Below are 18,850 nucleotides of genomic sequence, written 5' to 3'. Positions count from 1 at the left end.
ATATGGATGCGCAATGCTTTAAAGACACGTTCTAAGTTGTCGTTTCTAAGAAGATTGGAGTTATGTGGGAATTTATTTCAAATTCATTTCGATTTATTTAAATTTGTGTATTCGTTTCTTTTAGTTAAGTATTTTGTATTTCGGACACAGCAACTAATAATTTGTGAAATGTTTTCAAATTTGACGTTTGACACAAAACCTACCAAGTTGCTCCAATAAACAACCGGAGCGTGACGTCACAGCCATCTTATTGTTATAATTCACGTTCCAAACAAAGTTTGTGAGATAGTTTGGGTTATTTAAAAATTGTTTAATTAGTATAAGATAGTAATGTGTAATTTTTTTGCAAAATTTATGAGAGAAAATACGAAAAAATCACAAATCACTAAACATACATACAATCGTCAACGCAGTTAAAATTTTGTTTTTGAAAGTTATTCCTGACTTGCATTAACAATGGCGGTGTGTGACGTCAGCTCTCCTGTAGTCTATTTATTCTTGTGTGCCAAGCTCATGAGCATCGAGCTCATTAAGAAGCGTTTTAAGCATTGGGGTAAATAATAAATGGCAAAACAGCAAATATAAAGCAAACACTTTTAGGGGTTATGTAACAATTTGTAACTCATTGAATTTTTAAGTAGAGTGCTGAACTGATTTATTACTACTACTACTACTACCAAATTACTATTAAAATAAAATCGAAATGTCTTGCGCGGCGAGAGCAACATATTTGGTAATGCATTACGTATTACAAGAAACTTTATATATATATATATATATATATATATATATATATATATATATATATATATATATATATATATATATATATATATATATATATATATATATATATATATATATATATATATATATATATGACGTCATAAATGACGTTTTATAATTTATCTTTTTGATGTAAATAAGTCTTAAAGTTGCATATTTATAATGTATGTGAACACAAAAATACTTATGTATTCAGCATCGGGGTCTAAAATTATGGTTAAAGGACATTGTATAAAATTATATGAACATTAAAATTAGTTACATTAATTGATTGAAAATTGTGGTATTTTTAAAATGATTGAATTCATACAAATCACAAATCAATAACACGTGGCATAAATATAGAGCTTGTTGATTTAAGTTGCTTCTCAAATTGTTTTTTATACGTTTTCCAAAATGGCTGCTCACTATGAACGTTAACAAATTAGTTTATTAATGTTTTAAATTAAACATTCATAAGTTATTATAATTTATTCATTTGCAATGAATATCGAAACGTTACAAATAACGTTATCGAAATAGTTGACTCCCATCCCTAGACCGATCTTTCATTTCAAAGCAATCCAGAGTTCTGTTATTTTGGAATTTGTAGTTAAATCCGATTGGTACCTAACCTATTACCTTATCCCTAAACTGTGTTATCATCAACATTATTAAATATCGGATTCTTATTTAATTAATCAAGTGTTTATCGGCGTGAAAGTAAATAGAAGGTAATTTTTTGTCACGGATGTTTATCAAGGTTAAGTTATCGTATATCTACTACTACATTTTTTATTTTAGTTGCTAAAACAATTCTGAACCGGCTTGTGAGCTATTTTAGAATGTCTTCCAAACATCTTACAGTAGGTGAGAAATTTTATATATATATATATATATATATATATATATATATATATATATATATATATAATATTTGAAAAATGTAAAAAATGATTAAATGTTTTTGTTTTACAGGATCTGTAGATCCCCCTAGAACTGAAGGACTATTGAGATTATATTCTATGAAGTTTTGTCCTTACGCTCAAAGGGCTATGCTTGTTTTGAAAGCAAAAAAAATTCCACATGAAATAGTTTACATTAATTTATTTAAAAAACCGGAATGGTATAGCAAAATCAATGCAAAAAGTAAGTAGGATTAATTAATTTTCAATTATTTCTTTATATTTTATTATGTAGCTTTGGTTCCTGCATTGGCCGATGGAGATAAAATCGTCACGGAAAGTTTAGACATTGCCGATTATCTGGATGAAAAATATCCTGAAAATCCACTATACTCTTCTGATCCAAACGCCAAACAAAAAGCGAAGGAGATAATTGATAAATTAGGACCCGCATCGAATCTTTTTTATACGTGTATTTTAAAAGATGAAGGAAAAACTCCAGAAGAATGGGCAAAATCATTTCTAGAGGTACTTCAACCATTAGAAGATGAATTAGCCAAGTGTGGTACTCCTTTCTTTGGAGGAGACAAACCCGGTATGGTATGTATCTGTTTATCTATAAAATAAATTGAGATTAGTACAATTTTATATATATATATATATATATATATATATATATATATATATATATATATATATATATATATATATATATATATATACAATTGTTTTCTTAGGTGGACTACATGATTTGGCCATGGGCGGAACGCAGTAGCTGCATTGCGATAAAACTCGGTCAGAAACTACCGTTTGGAGATGGAGATATTCCACTATTGAGAAAATGGAGGAAGAATATGATGAACGATCCAACGTGTTCCGAACTTTATATAAGCGGTGAACGATTTTGGAAAATCGCCCAATGCAAAATTACAGGTACAGAACCTCCGTACGACGAAGTTTAAACTAAATTTCGAAAATTCGAAATTGTTTAGTTCATCAAAAAATATGATTTAGTAACATTCCATTAACTGATTAAATATTTATCACTTGAAGCTTCACAAAATTACATTTTTGCAACAATTTCTTTGAATTTTTGTGTCTAATCACCATTTTAGTTTGATATATTGGATCATTGACTACATTTTTCTGCTTATTATTTAGTATTTCCCACCAATAATCAATAAAACAGTTATTTTTTCAATTTATTATTATATAAATATTTCTTTAAATTAAAAACACCATATCTTAATACATATCATTATCTTGTCAACGAGTTTAAATATTATAATTTCTATGAGTAACCGTTCTACTACCTTCATTTTTTTCTTTTTCTTCCTCTTTTTCATTCTCTTCTTTTTTCTTTTACTTTAATTTCTTTTCTTTTTCTCTACCTCCTTTTTCTTCTTTTTCTTTTCTTTTTCATTTCCTTTTTCTTCCTTTCCTTCTCTTTGTTCTTTTTCTTCTTAGTGTGCCTTGTTAGGTTCCCCTTACGTTTACAATCACAGTGGCGAGCTGATCTCTGTTGTCATCCATTCTAAACAATTATTACGTGCTAAGTATTCCCATCCATTCCTGGATGTTTCTCAACTGGGAGTTATTTTTTTCTTCTTCTTTTTACCCTTCATTACGAGTTGTAGAATCCCTCAACGATTTCCTATAAAGACATGACCGAGGTATGACAGTTTTCGACATTTAACTGTTGCGTTTGCCTTGTTTTGAGATTTTCTTCAGTAGCATCCCATAGCAACTCATGGTATTCTTTGTTCTTTTTTGTCTCAGTTTTGAGTACAGACTATCATTACAAGATAAGGGAAAGTTGCTCGGGTCGATTTAATCATGCATCTAATTATCTTATCCGGATCCAGTTGCTCAGTGATGTTATTAAAATCACATTTATCCATAGTGATGCGTTGAGGTATTGCCGGCGGCTGAAGATCACTATTACCACACCGAAACGTACAATTACACTGTATAACGCTCGTTTCGTAAACCAAATTTTATCATCTTCAGACCTCGAAGGTGGTATCTGAAGATGGTAACTTCGTTATTGAAACGTGTAATTGTATTGGTATAGGAGTAGTCTATTCAGTATGTTATCTGTATAATGTTGTTGATATTTAAACTAATAATTTTGCTATTAACAGTAATAAATTGTACAGGGTATTATTCCTTATCACAGTGTTCTATAAAGTAGAAATATCGGATGAGAAATATTTTGATAAAAGATCTGTTTTGTTGAATATTGGGGTTTGCGTACTAATAATTGTTACCGACTTTAGAATATAATGTTACGCTTCCACAATTTGTGCTTCCTCTATGATAAAATAAATTTTTTTCTGTTGATATCGTTTCACTACACTATTTGAAGCAATTCGTATCTATTCACCTTACAGGGACAAAATATTTTACATCGTTGTCAGATTGTGATTTTTTTCTGATTGTCGTAAAATTAAGATTGATACTGCACTATTACCAACGTAATTTCACTTACACTTTGATTATATTCAACATTTTGCTTAGTGTCGGCCATTGTCAATACTGACAACATTTAGAATATTATTTACGTTGATTAATAAAAAATAGTTTTACTTGAACTTTGTTTATTTAAGTTTTGTTCACTGTCTGTCATTGTCAATACTGATCTCACACTGCTGTCAACGTTTAAAATATGATTACTCCTAACCTAACCTTATAAATTTCGTCTAGTGACTGCCATTGTCAATGCTGATATGCCACTGCTACCAACGCTGAGAAAATGTTTTACCCTTTTTCGTGAATAATAATTTCACTTACACTTTCGTTATTCTAATTTTGTTTAGTGTCTGCCATTATCAATGCTGGTGGCAGACTGCTATCAACGTTTAAAATACGATTTACCATGATTCTTGAATTATAATTCCATTGACACTTTCATTTTTCTAAGTTTGTTTAATGTTGACGAATAACGCTTATGTTTTATGTCGACATTGGAGATTAATGTCAATAAAGACTTAACCTAATCGAGACCAGACCTTCTCTGGGGGCAAAAAATCGAACTAGGATCAATACATAGAGAAAAGTTTAAGCACACATACACCACAATAAAATGTGTAATCTACGTGTGAAAAACTGATTTTCAACGTGAATTTATGAATATCTATTTTTTTTCGACCTAGCAATTAGATCTTGTTCTCCAGTGTATTCTGTTTGTACCCATTTTTCTAAAAGTAAATAGTGTGGTTTTTGGCTTTACCTATCAATTTGTGAAGGTTCATCGACTGCGACACTGCCCGCCATAAACTAATGTTTGCCTTATCAGTCATTTAATGTGCATATAATAAACTATTTAAGCTTGTACAAGGTACCTGAAAAAAAGGTGTATTGGGTTGATAAATAAATGAACAAAATTTTAGCAAGCCAACATTTTATTGTGTAAAATCTACTAGGAACAGCACAATATAATCAAATCCTCATAAATTTTACTAAACAAAATTTGTTAAAAAAAAAGAAATGACAAATTGTAATAAGTACTACCACATATCAATCGTTAGGATTATGGCATATTATTTATTAATAAAAAACGATCGATATTCTACATTCAAAAAGTTTATTTTACTTATATTAATAACATACACAGGGTGATTAAGTATATTGGATACTTTATTGGATTCAAATTAAAAGAGAAAACTTTAAATAAAAAATGTACTTTGACAATGCTATTGCCATATGTTATCGAACTGAAATTGCAGATTTAAAGTTGAGATGTATTGGGAGGAATTAACCCACTAGCCGAACAAAATAAATTCCGACACAATTTTTGCCAGGAGACAAAATGGCTGGAAGATTCGCAATATCGTCTCCTCATTCGACACACAAGCTCCAGTATATGGTAAGTCATTTATGGGGCCATTACAGTAAAGACACCAACGGGCTCTTATTTCTTTATTTGGTAGATATACACAATAGCCGCTAATGGTCTTCTCACCACTAGTATTTATCCTTTTAACATGGCTGTTTTCTTCGAATTTGCGGAACAAGAAGCAGAAAAAATACCATTAACATTCAAGAAGTCGAAACAACAAAAGCTTCTACTACCTTTATCGATAAACCTACATGCTCTAAAACGGCATGTGAAGACATTACACCTGGACGAACTCAAGCTGTTTACTAATATCAAGATGAAGATGACGAAGACATAGATTTAAACCAGGAGTGTGTTTCACCGAAATATCTTCAGTTCCAAATACAATTGGTTTACCTCGTCATTTACAATAACGAACTGAATGAGTCAGTAAATAAAAATAACTGAAAAAAAATAAAAAACACTTGTTTTCGGGAAAATCCTTATCAGTTTCTGCTGATGATACTGAGGATTCAAACGAAGATGTAAAACTTGAGGATTCTGTCGACGATTTGGAAGATATGTCAGGACAACTGAAACCGAATGAGGACGATGATCATTTCATGTTTTGCCTTAGTGCGTTTTCTGCTAATGAGAAATGAGAACTATGGGTACAATGTTTTATTGTGGGCTACTAATGAGTGTAGAGTGGGGTGATTTTCGATGCATAAGCAAAATATTAATCTACATATAGAAAACAAAATCTCACCAAGTTTGAGGTCTCAATATTAATTTTTGAGTACTTACAATTTAAATATAAAGTTTAACCATTTAAAAATTTTTTCAAAAATTGTTACAACGACTCCTATTGGTGAACCAGTACGAGTTACATTTCGAAGAACATAAAATTGCTCACAAGGTCCATCGAACTGATTTTCATTATTGTAAAAAGCAATTATTAAAAATTTGAAAAAAAAATCATTTTAAATTGTGAAACTTTATATTTAAATTGTAAATACTTTAAATTGATATTGAGAGCTCAAACTTGGTGAGTTTTTTCTCTATATGCAGATTAATATTTTGCTTGAGCACCGAAAAAAAATCCGGAAATCAATCACACTAGTGTGGATAAAGTATTTCATATTTCTCCCTCCTTTACTAAACTGAAAATTTTGTATTTTTTTCTAATTTTGCATTTTGATAAACTGTTTACGATAATTATACATTTGATTTTACATTTTAGTGTCTAATTGTCTAAAGTACCTTTTCTCTAAATTTGGCTTAATTCTATTGAGTAACAAAAATTTTTTTATATACCAAACAAAATGGTATTTGGAGGTTATGTTTTCAAATCGATAACAATTCGCCTCTTTCATTTGAATCCAGAAGTTTCTTTGCCCCGCTTATTTATACATTATGTTAAAAAAAAACCTTATGCCATAGATCCTTAGGGCTTAATAATATAAACCGTATATAATATACAACTGCTTATTTAAAGCAAAGCCACTCGCACTACTACTAAACGTACAGGCGTCCGGATACTATTTTCAAAATATCTTTTTATATCTACAAGATAGAACCGAACCGTTCCCCTTTTCTACGAACGCCTATGGATTAATGGCTTTGCCGATGGTCGCTAAGCTTATAGAGAATTGCCCTGTTATATATTTATTACTAGAAAACAGTTTAAAAAGTTGTAAGAAATCAAATATATGCACAATAATTTGAATAAGTATAACTATTTCTATGTATTTGGTCAACAGCGAGGTTACATCACAGGTACGTTTATATAGCAGATATTTTTTTTTTGTTTCTTGCAGGAAATCCAACAAAATTCTCAATCAAATTTACTTAAAAATACTCAAAACAGACCGAACAGTAATACTTGTAAAATAAACAGTGTTGCCACATTTCACACTCAAACATATGCGAATTGTTTAGGGTCCACCGCGCGCTCGGTGTAAAGGCGGTTTTGATGTTCATATTCGCCGCGAGCTCGTCGAACATGTTTTACCGAAATATCAGTCGGCGTACATCACGCATATAATTAATATTAAAGATAGAGAAAGAGAGCTTGTTCAAGTGAACTCGAACTGTTTATAGAAAAAGAAAAAACATCGCTATACCACTCTGTATCTTTGTCTACTGTATTCTTATTAGATCGCCATAAAGTCGAAGTTTCGAGTGGTAGTAAAGGCGAAGAAGGAGAATAACAAGTAAACGGAGATAGAGGATTGTAAACCTATACCCCTTCTCTCTCTTTCGATAGTTTTCATATTTCATATAAACTCTATGATATTAAAGTTTATTATGTGTAAGTAATGAGGGAGGGAAAGAGGAATACAGAGTAGAAATGTGTTTAGAAAGAATTGATACAAAAAGATCTATACTGAAGAATAGCAAATAAAGAAACAGAGATGTTCTGGAGGATGAGAATTTGGTAAAGAGTTGGACCGGAACCAGAGATAAGAATGATGGTACAGCAGGAAGACGCAAGAAGGAGAGGAATGCCCAAATCGAAATGTGTTTGGAAATAATGGAGATGAGAAACTGGAAACAAAGACAAAAAAAGATGTATACTGAAGAACAAATAAAGAAGTTCTGGAGGGAGATAATATATGGAGAGCTGGACCAAAAACAAGGATAAGACTGATGGTACAGTGGAATCAAGGGGGCAAGAAATACCGAAGTCAAGATTTTTTGAAGAATGGGGTGAGAAATTGGAAACTACTATAAATAGGGAAAAATGGAAATAATCAAGCTAAAGGTGTGATAGATAGAGAAAGTTTTCTAGAAAATTCCAACGAAAAATCTTACACCACAAACCCCGATTTTAATTTTTTAAAGGGGTGACTGTGTAGGGTAGAAGATGAAGCCGTTATGTTCCTTATTTGGATTCAATTATCGGATTTATTGAAATCCGATTCTCTCATGACACGGAAAGAACTTATGTTCTGTCGATTGAACGATGAGACATTTGGGTTTCTAAAAAAAATACAGACGATCTTAAAAGTGTATGAAATCGAAAATTCGAAGATAAAATAAAATTTCGAATAAGACTAACGATACTGGAAAAAAATACGCCTGCTCCAAACACCGGCAACAGTTTGCTGTTACCGCTAAACCTTTTATTATAAATAAAGTATCTTTTGCTACTGAAAACAAATCAGTATAGCCGTAGGATCCATAGAATCATATATGAATATTTTTGCTTCTTCGCAAAACTAAAATATTAAAAGTATAACAAATTATTGTGCAATAAAATCACGTGAACAACAATATTTATTAAAAGAAATGTATGGCAGTAAATTTTTATCGTGTACACGTGGTTTAAACATTTTCAAGATGACAGAGAAGGCGTTCTACGTCAAAATGAATGAAAAAATGTTACTTTGATTCGATTGGCGGTCATTTAAGTAGCTATGAACTAAAATGATGCAAAAGTCCTGAAGGAGTACTGTTTCACACATTTGAACCTTTGCTTGGAGCGTATAAGGATAGAGAAGATGTTTGTATTGAAGGTGGTCGTTGATCAATGGGAGGTACTGATAAACTAGATTGAGTATATCTTTTCATAAAGCCGAGTTACTTACTATAATACTTGATCAGAACGTACTAATTGAACTAGACCAGTATCTACTTCATATTACCATAAAGAGCCAGCCATGGTTGGTTGATAAAATAGGTAACGTCATGACTTTGTGTTTACGAAGGTATGTGCTGAAAGTATAAATGTGAATAACGGAATTGGTTATGAATGGAAAAAGTACTTTAAAAAGCGATTAACAACAGAGGATTCTTAATTGTCAAAATCAACTGATGCCCATTTAAAAATGGCCGCCGGAGGGTAAACAAAAGCTTCTGTCGTAAGTTACTGTGTGTTTTGTGAAGTTATTTGTTGGATTTTAGACTTTATTATTCCCAGTTTTATCACCAAATGGCTTCTTAAAGAAGGATTTAACTTCCATCTATAGCTTCAAGTTTGTCCTCGTACCTACCAGCTGTCACTGGGTTGCAATCTTAAAAAATACTCAGTATTTCAAATTTTGTGAATTGCTTGAAAGATTACTTGATAAAAAACTACAAAAATGCTCAGTTTTCACTTAAACATATCTCACAACCGAAACAAAACCAAGAGGTATATACTAGAACGTCAATTGTTTACCCACGGCCGTCATTTTGACTTAGATCAGCTGGTTTCTTAGATTGCTTAATATTTCTAGCAAAAAATATGACAGGTAATGAAAAACCATTAGTTGGAGATAAGACTAAACAACGTCATTATGTTTCCACTTCCATTGGATTATAATGCTAAGGTCCAATCTTCACTTAAATACCCTTCACAGTTTGATTGATGGAAACATGAAACGAAATTCGAACGAAACTAGACAATTACAAATTTTGTCAAGCCGAGATCTGGTCAATATCTGGTGATTTTCCAAGCTACAAGAAGTACATGAGTCGGATATGGACTTAGAAACCAATCTGATCAAACTACGGGCTACGTCGTAGTATAACTATCGCGCGCCTAACCGCAGATTGCGATAAAGGTGACGAGGTGTGACGTGTTTTGTAAGGGGTAAAAAACGAGGTGTTAACGGTCCAAGTAGACGTGTTAATAGTGGTAGGACATATCGTTTTGTTGATAAGCGAACAAATGATTAAGAAATCTGGTTGATCATTGAATTTAACAGGTGGGACAAAAGAAATTTAGTAGGACATATTAGATACCTCAGTTCAATTATGTCTTCAGTAGAGTATAGAAATAGACTAGAAGAATTTGTTGTGAAAATCAGCAAATTGAATGGAGACGTTTTTTTTTATGAAGACATTATCGTTATCGCAATCTGCGGTTAGGCGCGCGATAATCATACTACGACGTAGCCCGTACACGTCACTCCCGTATCGGCCTAGAACATCTACTGATTCTTTAAATGTTGAATTATTCATATTAAATAAAGAAACCAGAGCAGTCTGCAAATATTTTTACTGAAAAAATAAGCGATGCAGTTTACAGCAAGAGAAATATGGGAAAGAAATAATGGCTCTATTGATCAATCATGAATTGCCCAGGTGTTAAGTTCTAAGAGAGTTAAATAGCTGGGGGACGTCTCCCGAAATGAGTAATTTTATAAAAAAGTGAATAAGAGCTTGAGAAGGTGGGAATAAAAATAGAAGACCAAAGGAGAAATGTATAGAAGAGGTGTATTGTGGCAAAGAAAGATGAGAAGAGAAGGCACATGATTAAATGAAGACATTTAGTAAAGAGGATATGAAGAAAAAGCTAGAGGTCATGGGCTGACGTTTGCGTTGTTATACATATAATAAATTTCAATAAATATGTATCTATCTTGACCTTTATTGACTATTTATAGTCAAAAAACGCACTTTCAGAAGTCATCAAATACTTCATATCTGGAGATCTTCTTCGTAAGTCGAAGTTTTTTTTGCAATTCCATTGAAATTCTGTACTACTACTGTTTTTATGGTCTATTATGAAATTAAACATTGACAAATATCGTAAATTTCAAATTTTTGAAAAAAAAAATCAATATATTTTGTTAACGTCACAAAATTATCAAAATGTCAATTTTACAATCAAATAATGTAAATTAGGTTATCTAAAATTGTTTAATTGATGGAAAACACCGTGTATATTCGACATAAAAATATTTATTTGTGATTAAAAAAAATTTTTTCGTGCAAGAAACATTATATCGATTCGGATCCGATCGTACAATTTTTTTTTATTTTTTTTTTTTTATATATTTTACATATTTTTTTGTATTTATTTTTATTTTATCAAAAGTATAAAATACTGTAAAATATTATGAACACAACAATTCTCAATATCTCTCACGACATTTTTAAAAAAATTTAATATTAATTGTGCATAAAGGAAGACATACATATTTATCATGCACAAACAAATGTCCCATTAACTAATTCAATAAAACTAATTAAAAAAAACACTTATCAAAGTAACAACAAAATAGTCAACAAAAAATTGAGCATTGACAACTTCAGCTTACTTTTTGTGACTTGGCACTCTGAATAAACATTTTTTTCTTTTACATAAATCACTATTTCGTGATTCTATACGCTTTTAGAGCTCTTTCGGGGGAAAATACATTTAAATGAAACCATAAATGATCCAGAGTTCACTACATAAGCTCTCACAAAACCTCCATCATCGTATATCAATCGAAAAGTAAAAAAAAATCAATGAACAACCAGGCAACGCGCAAATTGGGACACGTATAACACGTGTGTGGTGGTGCAGCACATAACGCGAATTGACACCACATTTTTCACGAAAAAATGAAAAGTAGGGTACACAGAGCTTTACAATACAAAAAAGGGTGAATATATATGAAGACGAAACTGAAGAATCGGATGTTATTGCAAATGATTTCTTCCTGGTCAAGGAATAAAAACAACATTTCATCCTCAGCATCATCCGATTCAAAACTCAAATTCAATAACAATTATTTTGTTCAATTGTCAAAAATGTCAGACATTTTTTGATACCGAACAAATCCAAACCCCAACGTTTTCTATTTGAAAACGCGTGTCTCAATATGCGGATCACCATGCACCACGTGTAGTATGTACGAGTCGTGTCTCTCGTATCACGCTACTTTACACGTGCTATACGTGTCCCAAGTTGCGTCTTTCCTAGCAGATGTGTCAATTTCAACATAAATTAGAAATGCACGAGGCAAAAAATATTATGTTGAATATAAAGGCAGTTGTTAAAGCATCAAGAATTGGGAATGCTTAGATAAACTTTACCTCTCTTCTGGGTACCAGCACATACTGGACCAAACCCAATCATTTTTTGTTTGGATAAAACATGGCAAAAGAAATGGAAATTGGGTAACTGGGAGAAAGAAATAGGGAAAAAAATAAGGATTCGACTACTGATAATACTGGGAAAGTATGATGAGAAGTCTGCATTAAAGGTTTTGGAAGAGGACATCATCGGCTCAAAAAACTTGTTGAAAGAGACGAATGCATATCATGTAGGTTAGAAGAATAAATTAACATTCTTACATACAACAGAGTTACATGGTTTAATATATGGGAACATACTGAGTAGAGCAGGAAGACTTATCCAAACAGAAGCCGGTGAATAAAATAACTTCTAGCTTTTGAGAGGAAAGGGTATAATAGATTTTTTAGGCCTAACTTCTTGCTTGACGACGTATAAGGTTCAATAACTAAGTTACAACAGCAATAGCTGTCATGGAGTCGAGCTGACGGTAGTTTGCAGGCTAATTTTGGGTAACGTTCGTACTAGCAACCTTGAGATAGCTGCAACCGATGACTCATGGTTGTTTCGATCCTTCTTAATCATATATTATAACTGTACGCAGTCTTTAGTTACTCGTGTAGTCATTGTGAGGTTATGCTATTAATGCGAAACTTTTTTTCTATTGTTGTTTTATCCCCTTTCAACGTATGAGTTGGTCAAAGATCACAACAGTAAACGTTAGGGTATAAAATACACGCGATTACTTAATTAACACGTTAAGCTCCATGCCCATGTTTGACGACGTGCTAATGGACTCAACATGGTTCGGGTACCATTCAAATGCCATCACTGGAACGTTGGCTCCGTCCACGAGACATTTAACAAGAAGTGAGATATAGAGGAAAAACTAAGTTTAAATCTAAAAGATTTTGGATTATAATAAAGGTAAAGGAGCTTTTGATATTTGTGATCAGATTGGTGCCTACTACTAAGTGTCTCGATAAAACCGGACATAGATTGGCTTTTGTGATTGCGTGTCCGGCTCACAGTTCTGGACTGGCCTGCACTATCTCCCGATGTGAATCCCATAGAGCATTTGTGGGATAATTTAGGGAGGCGTATTGGACGTCATCATCCTCCTCCTAGTGACTTAAATCAGCTCCAAATTGCTCTTCGAGAAGAATGGGATGCTATGCCGGTGGAGTATGATGTCCAGAATTTAATTACTTCGATGTCTGACAGAGTTCTTACCATAAATTAAAAAGATTAATATATTTAATTATAAATACAAACACACGCAGACCTGTAGGCAGACCACCAAAGAGGTGGTACGAGAGCTGGAATTCAGCTTCTCAGGAAGATCCAGGGCCAAACGTACAGGCTTGAACAGGACCTGGTTCTATTGAAAGAGGAAGAACAAGAAGACCAAATCTAAGTGTGTTTTTTTGCTGTTGAGTTTATATTTTGGATGGTTGGGAAAGAAGAAACATTTTTCACAGTCGAAGTAACTTTTTCATCGACAAGCCACGTTTGCGTTATACCGAGACGCATGAAGGTATTTTCAGCTATAAAAAAATAGTTATGGGGTTACTCTACATCATTTATGGTGTGAAATATTAAATATTAGTTGGATAATAGATCAGAGATACTGATCTGATTGAAATTATCTGCTATTTTCTTTTTGGGACACTACCTCATCGCCTTTACGGCGATTTTCACTATATCTACTAAAAAATAATTTGAAGTACTTTAGAAATATTTTTGTGAAATTCTGATTTTGAGAGAATGTTATTTCTTCAAATTGAAAGATCTCTTTTTTTTTCTAATTTCAAAAATAATTGATATAACTTAATTCAAAAAAATACAGTTTAAAATTTGTTTTTACCCTACCTATTGATAAAAACGAAAATCAAATTCAAAAATTTTTAAAAATTACCCAAATAATTCAAATTTCTTTTTTTTTTTTTGAAATTACCGATAAAATTTTTACGCAAAGTTGTTTGCTCATTTGATATGAAATAACCGATTTCTAAGATTTAAATAAAATATCAAGACAAAATTTTAAAAAAAAACGAAATAATTCATATAGAAAATAATCGAACAAAAATGTATTATTTTTGTTTTGTAAAATCGAAATTAACCAATAAAAACGGCCATTGCCTAATGAGCATAATTAATAAAAAAAAACAACACAATAAAAAACTACGTTTGAACAAATTAAAATTAACGCTTAGCAGCTAAATTTCGTCGCAACATAGACAATTTTCGCCTCAAATATTCCTGTTTCTTTTTCAAATCTTCAAACTGTTTAGCGTTATTTTTAGATGTATTCGACAAAAAGTCGCAATAAGAAGCTGCTTCTCTTAGTATAACAACTTTGGCTGCTCTTTCTTTTTTACTAACTTCCGGTACGAGTACTCTTAAATCTTCGAAAGCGTTTCTTAGATCGATTCTTCTCTGGCGCTCCATGTTATTGTGTAAACTTCGTTTTTCTGAAGTCTCTGGTTCTTCGTCGCTACTTTGACCATAATGCCGCCGTCTGTACGAACTGCTAGTTGACGGTTTGCACTGCTTCGATCTCTTTCCTCCCCTGGATCAAGAAAAAACAATTGTTAATATTGTTTCATGTTTGCAAAATGTAGTATCAAGTTAATAAATCACTCATCATTCAAATGTGAATAAAGTAAAAGCACCAGTGACATAAGGAGAACAATTTCAACTAAAAAAAATTAAAAATATCTTCCAGTTTGACTTATGGTTCGTATCATCATTAAACTCCTTACAAACAGCAACTGTTCGATTACAAATCAAACACAGTGAAAAACTGAAAAACTCTGCACTCACTATCAACTTTACGATTTTGTGACATTATGCCAAAATCGTAACAATTATGGAACTCGACACAACAATTATGGATATCGCACGCGCACGATACAAACAAATGCACAATCACTACTTCGCAGTACAATTAAAATCCTTCTCCAACGATATCGCTTCGATTACTCGACTCAACTGACTCACGTCGCGCCAACGCACTCGTTTTATATGGTTAAGGAATGTTACTGTCTTTCTCTTCCGCTTGTCTAGTCACGCGTTGCCCTTGAAATTACTTATAAACATCTTTAGAGGAATCGAATGAAGTCTAAAAGCTTCTTTTTTTGACACATTGCGATCGCGGGTCTTATTAATACGGCACAGAGTCCGGAAGCGGCCCGCGTGACTTCTCCAAGGTGTTCAAATTTCTGGTCAACTCTAAATTATCTATAGGTCGAATTGCTCTTCTCTGTATTAGGTCGAGCATCTTCAGGGTATGCTTGGGAGCAGAGCTCCAAATGTGCGATCAATATTCCAATGATGGGCTTTATTTCGAGTATTAAGGCTTTCTTTTTGTTTGATTGTTTAATAACGAAATTGAAATTATGTATGAGCCAACCTATATATATATAAATAGCAACTTATAATTTCATAAATTTTTAACCTCACTATCAATTAGTCACTCAAAATGAGTCATTCGTTTACGCTGATTCATAATATCAATAGGACAATTAAAGAACATATTTACCTTGCAGTTGTTGCCGTTGGTTTCTTTTTAATAGCAGGTGATTCTGGTGGGGACATTTTTCTAACGGGCATAACAGTTTTAAGAGCTTGCGGGGGCATCCTCTTTTTGGATATAGCTGTTGCCATCCGTCTTTGGATCTGTTGGCGATCTCTTGTTGATGGATTGTTGGGGAACGAAAGCACAGATTTGTTGTTGACTTGAATCTTCTCGATTACATTTACCACGTCGATTTCTTCCTCTGTAATAAAAAAAAAAAGAATTCAGTGGGTGTTGAAGGGTTTTTTCAAATATATTTTTTTATGATATATAAAACAATCATCAACCCTCAAATTGAGGTTGTATTAGAATTAGTACAGTGCTATAAACCGTAATCAAGAATTATTAATTAATTCATAATAATCTGTCATCAATAATAGTAATAATCGAATAGTTTCTAACATGATCATGATCTTAAATCGAAAATTGAGGATCATCAATGAAGATATATTAATTACTAATAAAATCCATTCTAAAATAAAAAATAGGACGTTGCCTAGCCGAAGAAATGCAGGCAGATTATTCAATAATATCCCTTTCCAAGAAAAAACTATTCATATGACTTGCGATGACTGTTAACAAAAGCTCTTGGTGTTACTGGAGCTGAATCGGCACTTGTAGTGGCAGTACCTGAGGATGGACTGTTCGCAGGTCAAGAGATAGTGGAGTAAGGTGCTGTAGACGTTCGCTCTATATAAGATTATGGAACGGATATAGGTTTTATACGTATGAAGTAAGGGTAGGTTCGTCCAATGATGCTGAGTCTAGAGTATCATTCAGATCTGTCAACCAATTGGGAATGTGAGTGAATATCACTCCCTGATAGACGGCTTCCCTGCGGATCTCCACAAATCTCAAGTGGAAGTTTTCCTGCGCCAATCCGAAATATACAAAAGGGGCTAGAATGGAGCCTTGTGGAACGCCGGATAAGTAATAAACTTTCGACACTGATGGATCGGTTGTTGAAATATGAATATATCAATTTTATAGTCGGGTATGGTAGTCGGATACTCAGAAGTTTCCTAATCTCCGGCACGCCAGACCTTATCGAAAGCCTGCTGAACATCCGCGAAGATGGTAAAAGCGTACTGATTTCGGCGGAAAACTTCTAAATGTTTTCAATAAGGATTTTTTTCTATATGGTATTCGAAACAATCGTTTTTACGATATGATTTCGTTCAATATTTTTGGGTTGTAATGAATAATAAATATGTCCGAATAAATTCAAAACTTCGATGAATAAATGGAACACCACCTATTTCGAATAATCAACATTCTTAAGTTGTTACGTCACCAGACCAGAACGACGAGCAAGCAGCAATTCTAAAAGATAAATAACGCAATTAGCATCTTGTGCAGTTGTAGCTTTAATATTCGCATTCGGTTTATTGACTTCTAGAACGAAGCTAGCGGGTGGTGCGACGAACTAACCCGTAGATTAGTCCGAGAGATAACTCTCATAAACTGTTAAGTAATCGACGTATATACTAATAGTCATCAAGAAACGATTTAAGTAAGAGATTCTGATAAAAAAACTGTATACATTGTGTCCCAACTAAAAAATAGCTGCGGAAAGTTGTGTTCATCACATACTTGCCTATTTAACGTATATAGTTGTCCAAAAATGTACCTATGGGTTTGGATAGCCTTCTTTGCAAGAGAGAATAAACTTCTTTCAGTAGACGGTTAAAATTTTTTGTCAAGTTATACCTCTAATATAATACACAGGGTTTTTGACCTGTCCAAACCTCTTTCTATTATTCTTTAGAGCTCATGGTTGTAAAAGATCCAAAACCTGTATCAGCTCAGGTACATTTATGAAAATTGCAGGAAATATTTAGATTATTCCGTAATTATACATAAAATTACCTCAATAAGTTTTGCATTAGAAATTATCTTGAATCAAGTAACCAAGCTGGCCAAGATAAAAGTCTTCTTCTTCCAATCTATTGACAACAAAACTCGTGAAGGACCTATACAGTAAAATGTAGCAGTACATCATATTTTTGGGAAAATAGTTCATGTTCCAAAACGGTAATGTGTTATTTAAGAAATTGAATTGCTGTAAATTAACAAAACACTAATGCCATCTAGGTTGGAAGGGATAAAGATTCGATATCAGCTTTAACATTTTATTTCTGAAGCCTTTCCTACTTCTCCTACACTTCCCAACAGAAGAAAAGTGGCAGAGTATTAACGTCAATCAGCGGGAATTTACGATTCTCTTTCCTTCCTATTATTTTTGCATTTCAATCATCAAAAGGGAATAGAAACTTATTTTGGGTAAATCGTATCAATGAGACCTGGTCGTCCCGAAGCTCAGTTGACCAAATACTGTCGTAAATGTCTCCGTAAAGTGTCAAACTCCTCTTTCATTTGCGAACTCTAAGAATGTGGCAAGAAAGACTGAATAGAAGAAAGAAAAGAAAGACAAATTATATCGAGTAATAGAAAATAACTTACAGGTCCAGAAAATGGTTTTAATTTCATTTCAAAAACAATTTCCATTTTAAGAAAAATCAGTTACCTACCATTCGAAAATTACACATTCCAAATCCCGCACGGGCGCCATTGGCGCATTTTCCTTCTTAGATTTTGATATATTTCAAACTGTTTTTACGAGATGGTTTTGTACACTTGAGCTCTTTAGGATCAATTATAAAATGCAAGACCTGCAAAAGACTCTTGAGGTAACACCACGACCAAGACAAATACCACATATGAGGCTGCAAGACCAAGACCGGATTATGCAAGACAAAGACCACAAATGAGGCTGCAAGACCAAGACCGGATTTTGCAAGACAAAGACCACATATGAGGCTGCAAGACCAAGACCGGATTATGCAAGACAAAGACCACAAATGAGGCTGCAAGACCAAGACCGGATTTTGCAAGACAAAGACCACATATGAGGCTGCAAGACCAAGACCGGATTTTGCAAGACAACGACCACATATGAGGCTGCAAGACCAAGACCGGATTATGCAAGACAACGACCACATATG

At 33.0% G+C, this 18,850-nt stretch overlaps 2 protein-coding genes across 2 annotated transcripts in view; one reads left to right on the top strand and one right to left on the bottom strand.

The window, feature by feature from the left end:
- Positions 1–915: 915 nt before the first annotated feature.
- On the top strand, positions 916–4,011 carry LOC130895184 (pyrimidodiazepine synthase-like). Its single transcript, XM_057802366.1, has 5 exons — positions 916–1,499; positions 1,570–1,635; positions 1,744–1,914; positions 1,966–2,270; positions 2,408–4,011. Exons 2-5 carry the CDS (start codon positions 1,611–1,613, stop codon positions 2,630–2,632), a joined length of 726 nt encoding a protein of 241 aa, XP_057658349.1. The 5' UTR covers positions 916–1,499; positions 1,570–1,610; the 3' UTR covers positions 2,633–4,011.
- A 1,041-nt stretch (positions 4,012–5,052) lies between these two features.
- LOC130895183 (transcriptional regulator Myc-A-like) overlaps positions 5,053–18,850 on the bottom strand; it is a 143,931-nt gene continuing 130,133 nt past the window's right edge. The window contains exons 3-4 of the mRNA XM_057802365.1: positions 15,810–16,047; positions 5,053–14,837 (exon numbers count right to left, since the gene is read on the bottom strand). Coding sequence (XP_057658348.1) covers positions 14,471–14,837; positions 15,810–16,047 — 605 coding nt within the window. The 3' untranslated portion in view covers positions 5,053–14,470. The remainder of the gene's footprint in view (positions 14,838–15,809; positions 16,048–18,850) is intronic.

This window comes from Diorhabda carinulata, chromosome 6 (genome assembly GCF_026250575.1).
Source record: "Diorhabda carinulata isolate Delta chromosome 6, icDioCari1.1, whole genome shotgun sequence".
Taxonomy (NCBI): Eukaryota; Metazoa; Arthropoda; class Insecta; order Coleoptera; family Chrysomelidae; genus Diorhabda; species Diorhabda carinulata.
Note: the sequence above shows the minus strand (reverse complement) of the source record. Positions and strands in the feature narration are given on the sequence as shown.